General features: G+C 32.6%; 3 protein-coding genes across 3 annotated transcripts in view; 2 read left to right on the top strand and 1 right to left on the bottom strand.

Moving 5' to 3' along the window:
* The first annotated feature begins 287 nt into the window (after window positions 1-287).
* On the top strand, window positions 288-2945 carry LOC108750011 (periodic tryptophan protein 1 homolog). The gene is made up of 11 exons (XM_018489174.1): window positions 288-510; window positions 579-637; window positions 958-1082; window positions 1151-1327; window positions 1465-1572; window positions 1675-1849; window positions 1920-2078; window positions 2145-2253; window positions 2323-2413; window positions 2485-2718; window positions 2786-2945. Exons 1-11 carry the CDS (start codon window positions 442-444, stop codon window positions 2929-2931), a joined length of 1452 nt encoding a protein of 483 aa, XP_018344676.1. The 5' UTR covers window positions 288-441; the 3' UTR covers window positions 2932-2945.
* Window positions 2946-3254: 309 nt separating this feature from the next.
* Window positions 3255-7242, bottom strand: LOC108750012 (RING1 and YY1-binding protein). The gene is made up of 3 exons (XM_018489175.1): window positions 7166-7242; window positions 6303-6768; window positions 3255-5738 (listed from the first exon to the last, which is right to left on the bottom strand). The coding sequence occupies exons 2-3, from the start codon at window positions 6477-6479 to the stop codon at window positions 5409-5411; spliced, it is 507 nt and encodes a 168-aa protein (XP_018344677.1). The 5' UTR covers window positions 6480-6768; window positions 7166-7242; the 3' UTR covers window positions 3255-5408.
* A 514-nt stretch (window positions 7243-7756) lies between these two features.
* Window positions 7757-7883, top strand: part of LOC108750010 (WASH complex subunit FAM21-like) — a 37113-nt gene continuing 36986 nt past the window's right edge. Inside the window, exon 1 of the mRNA XM_018489172.1 lies at window positions 7757-7824. The gene's annotated coding sequence lies outside the window, so the exon portion shown is untranslated. The remainder of the gene's footprint in view (window positions 7825-7883) is intronic.

Genomic DNA, 7883 nt, shown 5'->3' with positions numbered 1-7883 from the left:
TCTTTTCAACTGAATTTCTTGCACAGTTTATCTTTTTCTCTTTACGAAAAAAAAAGTGAAAACGATGCGAGTAGTTCAATTAAAAAGAATGGGTCCATTTTTATGTTTTGTATAAACGGGTTTTTATACCAATTTGATTTGTACATTTTATTTTTAAAGAAATATAATTGTTACATATATCATGCTATATTTTATGTTCAATAAATCGTATTTATTAGCATAATTTTATGAATAAAAAAAAATATTTATTTGAAGCAACTCTTTATTGAAAAAAAAAAAAGGAAATATAGGGAATATATGATTATAAGTGATCGGGATTGGCACTACTGCTAAAAAAAACACGTGTGGGCTGAAAACTTAACATGGACAATCCAGTGGTCGCAAAAACTTTGTGAAAATTTTATTTTATTATTGAATAATATCGATAACTTTCTAATAAAGATGGAAGCAAATGTGATATCTTGTACTACATGGGTGAAAAAAGGCATCGCCGCGGCTGTTCCGGAAAAAGTTGGCATTTTAATGTTATGTATAGGTTATGTAATTTGTCAAAAACATATATTTTCTGCGATTTGTAGGTTGAATTAAGGCCCGATGAGCTCGAGAAGATTATAAAAGAGACGCAAACCACTTTGAAGTACGTAAAATAATGTTAATTATTAAAATAATGCACAATTTGCTTTTTAGAACTTTGTCTCATCTCTTTCATAACATCTTTGATATCCTATCTTCTCTATCGAGAATTCTTTTCTTCATTCGATTCTTAAATTTGAATCTTGCGTTTGTAATCAACTTCAGATTATCTCTTGCTAAAAAATATATTCTGATAATTTTGATGATTATTAGAGACTTTAGAGAGTGTTGAAACTATAACTCTTAATTGTGCATCTATAGTTTTCTCACAAAAATAGGACATACAATAAATATTAAAGAATTAATTGTAAGACTTTTTTATAGCAATGACAATAATGATGATGATTCTGAAGAAGAGGGATCCAAAACACAATCTAATAGAGAGAAGAAAGGAGAATCTTCGACTGCTGGCATTGATGAATATAACTTTAAAGCCTATGATAATGAATGTAAGAGAAAAATTGTTTAATATTCAGAATATAATAAAAATATATTTGATTTTTTATTTTTGTTTTAGCTGGCAATATGTATTGCCATATTAGTAATTTAGCCACTTTTGATGCAAATGGCAAAGATCCTCTTATAACAAACGATGAAGAAGACTCAGATAAGGAGGATGATATTATCAAAGCTGATGATAATTTAGTGTTGTTTGGACATGTTGAGGGAGATGCTAGCATCTTGGAAGTATTTGGTTTGTACAGCATATTTAGTTTGATTAAATATTTGAAGTTCATTCTTAATGCTAAATAATTTTACGTATTATATTAGTCATTAATTGTATGTATAGATCTTTGATTTCTGACAATCTTTTTATATGTATAATTGTAGTATATAACGAAAGGGAAGGATCCTTTTATTGTCATCATGATATATTACTACCTTCATTTCCATTATGCATAGAATGGCTTAACTATGATCCTACCACTCCAAAACCAAGTGAGTAATACTTTAATTACATTAGAAATTCTTACAAGAAATATAAATTATATTATTTATGTAATAAAAGGTATAATTAAAGATTTATATTTACGCTTTTAGGCAACCTATGTGCTATTGGTAATATGACTCCCATAATTGAAGTATGGGATTTGGACTTGATAGACTGCTTAGAACCAGCCTATAAATTAGGTCGTAAACCAAATAAAATGAAGAAACAAAAACGCATTGGTCATAGAGATGCAGTTCTAGATGTGTCGTGGAATCATAATTATACGTCAGTTATCAATTTCACAAAAAAATATAATCAATATAATAGCTAATTTTGTTATTACTATATTTTACAGACATGTTCTTGCTAGTGGTTCGGCCGATCAGACAGTCTTATTGTGGGACTTGGAAAATGGCAAACCTGTCAATAAACTAGGTCCGTTCAACGAAAAAGTGCAAACGCTAAAATGGCACCCACAAGAAACTCATCAGCTATTGATAGGATGCGCTGATGGGTACGTAGATTATCCTATTGATGAACATTTGTATTACATAGATATCTACTTTAATATTTTTTTCAGATTAATAAAACTGTACGATTGCATGAACGAAGTACCCATTATACAATGGGAGGCATTGGGAGAAGTGGAAAGGGTCTTATGGAATCATCATGATCCAAATTATTGCATTGTACGTCTTACATGCATCTGAAATTAATTTTATGTTTTTCGCTATATTTGTAATTGAATTTCTTTGCAGGTTAGCACAGATAATGGTTATATAGAATACTTTGATGTACGAAAACACAAACCATTATGGCAATTTAAGGCCCATGAAAGAGAAGTCACAGGTAAATAAATCTCTTATCTAACTTGTTTTATATTATACCTCATAAATTTCATTTTTTATTTTTTTTTCCAGGTCTTTCTCTTAGTACATCATGCCGAGGTCTGTTTGTCTCTTGTTCGAACGATGGTGTAATAAAAGTATGGGATATAGACCAAGAATCTCCTACTCTTATATGGGAACAGACGAGTAATTTGGGCGCTATACAGTGCCTTGCAGCGAATCCAGATAATGGATTTGTATTCACTGTTGGCGGAGATAATAAAGAACATAATTTTAAAGTGTTGGATCTTATGGAGATACTTACAGGTATGTATAAGTAATTTTTAATATAGATTAAGTGTCATTGTGTTAACTTTTTTACTCTGATTAATAGTGCGAGAGAGATTTGTAAAACGCGTTGCATCGAAAACTTTGGCAGAATCTCGGCAAGAAGAGACGATGGACGTCACCGAAGATATGGAACATATGGAAATTGAAAATCAGGAATCGTCAAGCAAAAAAGAAATAAAAAAGAGATAAAAAAATAAAAGGATACATATTAGTATCAAAATTGATTATAAAATCTTAATTATACTTTAAAACATTTAAACGAATAAAGTTACATAGAAATTGTAAATAAACGACTTTTGTTACGCGTTTTTTTTTTATACAGATAATTAATCTGTAGTATTAACATAAAAACTGTTCGATAAGAGAATAAATGTATCTATATACATATTTGGTAGGTTTATTAAAACTCCTTTTGTTTTTGTTTCTTAAAACATGATTTATTGTTTCCCTGTTAACAGTTTAATTTTAATCCCATTTATTTTTCAAGAATCTTATATGTAATTTTTTTTATTGAAAATAACAGTACGGTATTTTATTTAAGTATTTACCGAATTTTCACATTATATGATACGAACAATTAATATAACGTTTTGAAGACATCGTTTCATTAAAAAAAAAATGTTTTTAAAAGCGGGTTCCCCTGATTCGCATGCTATAAATTTGTAATAGCCAACAGTAATTAATCTCTCGCGCGCCACGAGTGAATAAGAGATTACATATTGCACTTAGAAATGTTAATTTAAAAAAATTCAAAAATTTAGTACAGAGTCGAAAACACGCTGTCCATTCGAAATCTTTGTATTCTATTAAAATGCAGATAGATTTATGCTATGTAAAAATAAGCAGGTTACACATGTAAGACAAAAGGACATGTATGACAGAAAGGATTTGTATAACTTATACGGTTTCACAAAGTTGTAAAAATATCATTTGCGTGCGACTATTTCTGTAAAAGTGGTGATTTAATTATCTGTCGATTAAAAATCTGTTTGTAAAAGCTACACGGTCTTATGTAACGATTCGTTTGATTAAGAATTCAAGATATCAATGCTATCGAAAAAGCAAGTCTAAGGGAGAGGGGCAGTCGTGAGGATTATTTTTACAAGTTAATATTACCAAATATTTGGCGATATTATTCGTTTCTCGAATATACAATCCTCGATTTATCTATTAATTCTCTTAATTACTCTGATTATATATACTGATAGATTCTTATATTTACTTTCATTTTTAATGCAGAATTGTATTACAATTATCTCGATAGTGTATAATTATTGGGCATAATATTAACAATGTTGCTGTGTTAGAAATCCTTTCTTTTTCACTTTACCCGTTTACTTAAGGAACTGTTGTGGTCCTTGCAGCTACGATTTAATTTTGAATAAATACAACAAGTGTTCGCTGTTATGAAATTTTGTTGGGCAGTTACAAATATGGTAAAACTAATGAAGTTCAACGATTATTTTCGTGTGTATTTGCGTTTTGAAACAAAGTGTTACGTCATTTTGTTCTATAATTTTAATTCGTTTATTTGTTAAAAATGAAATTTTATCTTCCTTTTTTTATCAGAGAGCGTTGTATGAATATTCAATACGTGAAGTACATGTATTACATATTTGAAAATTCATGTTCGATCTGTACATACAATTGTGATTAAACGTTTTTTGACCTAATTATGAATTGATGAATTGTGCTTTAATAAAAGTACAGAATAAATTAGCGAATCATGGAGATCAGTAAAATATAACTTTCATTATTTAAGTATTTTGTATTTCAAGAAAATTCATCTCAATTCAATGACGAACTAGAATGGAATAAGATGTACATATATACCAGTGCCAGTCATACTGATTAGTCTTGTTAATAAATTCCGAACCGCATTACGATTTACGACGCGCTTTCTGGCAGTGGTCTCGTAAATTCAATAAAAATTGAAGATATAATTATATTAACAATATTTCATAAAATTCCATCTTTCACTGATATTTACAATTTCCTTCTTTTTATTTTTTTTTTATATTTAAATGTAGCACGGAATATGTCATGCCGATAGACATTTCAAACAGATTCAATAAATATTACAGAATAAAAAAATGACGTCTGTAATGTAAGCGGTCTTTTAAGTACATTTTTTTTTCGCACAAAATGTTTAGAGAAGCGATTCAAATTATTCAACATTTTGTGCAACGAGTAAAACAGTGATATACAATGTACATATATTCCCATTCTTCTTCCCTCGAATGATATACGAATCATGCTCAGTCAATAATATCTGCTGACGGCACAAAATCAGGATTGGTAAAGACTTAATGTTTTTTTTTTTTTTAAGTATAGAACATGCGCTTCTTCTATGTTTTTAATGCTTTAAATATATTATAAACAGTACTATAAAAAAAACATTTAAAACATATTAAAAACCTCAATTAAGCATGTTTTAAACTGTTTAACACATTTAAAACATTTTTTACCAATCTTGTACAAAATGCCTGACCTCGTTAGATTCGTCATACAATTTGCGACGCATGGACGCATAAACGAGAGAAAAGCGACTGTCAACAATGATCGCTTTTGTCTAGAGGATGTACAGTTGACCATAAAGGTTGACATATACATATAATATATTAATTAGAATAATTCATACACACATATGTAACATTAGCATTAAACTAGGCGTCGGTTCCTACATCGAGACTTCTCGAGTCCTGATTCGAATCGTGCTGGCTCCCGCCCTCGGAGCTCGCATTGCTCGACTGATCCGAGCCCTTTTTCACCTTGGGCTTGTACTCCGTGATAGTGACGGTAACATTATTGACCGTTACCTCGTTCGATTGCGCGGTGCTACGGTCAATATTTTTCAGACGCGGCGGATGCCTGTTTTTGCGCCTCAGCTTGTCCAGTTTGCGTTCCTTTTCCTTGACGCCGCTGGTCGTACTACCACCACCACTTCCTTCTTTCTTACCTGGTTTCAGAAGTGGTACATATTGTTGCTGCGCAACCTGGATATGATATAGTATCATATTATATGTTAACTCTAATATCGAAATAATAACGTAAAAAATAATTCGAAAACGAATAGTTATATTTTAAAATAAAAAAGACTTATTCCTCTATATGTAAATTATATTGATTGTGTTCTCCGTTATTGCGAGTACTAAAAATCTATAATATAATATAATATAAAATATATTGTAGATTTTCAGTATTCACAAAAATACAATCAGTAAATGATATAAACTCGTGGACAATTCGTTATCCCCTGGATCTATAATAGTAAAGCTAGTCTTGAAAGTGCCTACTCTATTTTAGTACAATAATCTGTATACTGAAGGTGCCAATTCCTCTTATGTTCGCAACACTCGTGAGCATCCTTCTTACCATCAAATATTAAACAACCAGAATCAAATATTAAGTAAGAATATCATAAAACAATATGTACATAACTCTTACATATATATGATTCTTTTAGTAGAACAGAGAGAGATATCTTTAGGACTTGCTTTACTAGAATGAAGGAGTGAATTATTGTTCACAGGTATATATTGCAAGATAATTAGACTGACCTGTTGAGCTACCAATTGGGGGTTTATGCGGGGTTTCCGCGTAGAGGTTCCTTTGCGGACGTCACACATGAGGCACTTAAATGCTTCCGCTGTATTCCTATAAGTGCAGACACTGCAGTCCCAATAATTTTCTTCCAAAACCTTCGCCTGACGTTTTCCGCTTCCCGAATGGTTCATTGTTTGTTGAAGTCAATCGTAGAACGCTGTACCTTCTCAAAAGAAAGTTTCCCCTCTTTTGAGGCACCTTCGGCCTCATTAAATTTAGCAGTTTTGTGAACACCGAATATTTTCCAATAGAGCGTAACTAAGGATATGCAATAAAAGCGCTAGACAAATGTCTAAGGCAACGTTCCATACATCAACTGAGCGAGATACATAATAGTCTATTATAAATGATCGCTCTGTATTGACCACCTATGTCTCTATATTGTATCACTCTGACATTACACATTTTCTTCCAATGAATCTGTAACGGAAAAAAACAGTCTTGTTAATTTAAATACATTCAAAAATATTATGAAATAGCGATGTTTTGATATAACAAAACTCTCAGCAAAATATTATTATTTATAGAATCACGAGTCTATCAATATTTTGTATCTATTTAAATTGGTATTCAATAAAACTAGGGTATTTAAAAAAAAAACAATTAATAAATAAATTATTCTTCAATCTATTTAATTTGTGATGAGGAAGATAAAAAACTAAGTATTAAATTAATATCAAATTAATTATAATCATCACATAAGTAAAGTTTTAAATTAGTGTTTTGAATAGGTATCAACTGAAACAACCAACACACTACTGCCTCTATTTATCAATATAGAATTGACCTCTCACGTCTACTCCAGAAGTTAACTCACATTATTTACACTTGGTATTCACAGATAATGAATTCGTTCACGTTGATAGACACTGGAGATTCTTTCTGCCACACGTTCAATCCAGTATTCCCCTTCAGTGTAATAAAATTGTACTTGATTCAACGTCACTCTCCTATCAAGTGACACTCCTTGTATGTTTTGTTTGTATTTTCCTCAACCAAAGAGCGAGATATTTCCTGCGTTTCGTTTCAAGACGGATGTCGTACTCGCAGAGTCCAGTTCGTTACAACGAAGGCGTTCGCAGGAGTCTCTCCCGGAACTTCTTCTAGAGTTTCTCGCTCGAACCGACGTCCTGGAGCCGTTTACACTCGTCAACCCCGGAGTCTCGCCGGTGAGAGGTCACGGATCGGCGCATCCTGCTAACGGCGAGGCGGATGGAGCTCGTCGGTGCATTGTCGCGCGCGTGTATACGTGTGCACGCACGTGCGCTCGCGCGCGCGTCGTATCGTATCAATATCGTCCGTTACACGCGTGTCCTACCGCTAGTGTCCACTGATTCACCGCGTCCGCGCATTCCAGCGTCCTGGCGTCGTCAGCGACGGGGCTGACAGCGGTGACTGGGAGAAGAGAGGGGGGAGGGGAGGAAAAGGGAAAGAAACGTCACACGCGTCGCGTGAAGGGCGAGTCAAGAGGAGGAGGTAGAGGAGGAGGTGATGGTGGTGGTGGCGGCGATGATCTCTCCACTGTTTTCCACTAT

Source organism: Trachymyrmex septentrionalis, unplaced genomic scaffold (assembly GCF_001594115.1).
Source record: "Trachymyrmex septentrionalis isolate Tsep2-gDNA-1 unplaced genomic scaffold, Tsep1.0 scaffold32, whole genome shotgun sequence".
NCBI classification, from domain to species: Eukaryota; Metazoa; Arthropoda; class Insecta; order Hymenoptera; family Formicidae; genus Trachymyrmex; species Trachymyrmex septentrionalis.
The sequence above is the reverse complement of the archived record's forward strand: the minus strand, read 5'-3'. Positions and strand labels throughout refer to the sequence as shown.

Excerpts from the sequence above, each read along its gene's own strand:
- LOC108750012 (XM_018489175.1), bottom strand. The coding sequence starts at position 6,479 with ATGAACCATTCGGGAAGCGGAAAACGTCAGGCGAAGGTTTTGGAAGAA. Across the intron at positions 5,739-6,302 it reads CCCAATTGGTAGCTCAACAG|GTTGCGCAGCAACAATATGT; the intron begins GTCAGTCTAATT and ends TATCATATCCAG.
- LOC108750011 (XM_018489174.1), top strand. The coding sequence starts at position 442 with ATGGAAGCAAATGTGATATCTTGTACTACATGGGTGAAAAAAGGCATC. Across the intron at positions 1,328-1,464 it reads TAGCATCTTGGAAGTATTTG|TATATAACGAAAGGGAAGGA; the intron begins GTTTGTACAGCA and ends GTATAATTGTAG. Across the intron at positions 2,079-2,144 it reads TTGATAGGATGCGCTGATGG|ATTAATAAAACTGTACGATT; the intron begins GTACGTAGATTA and ends TATTTTTTTCAG.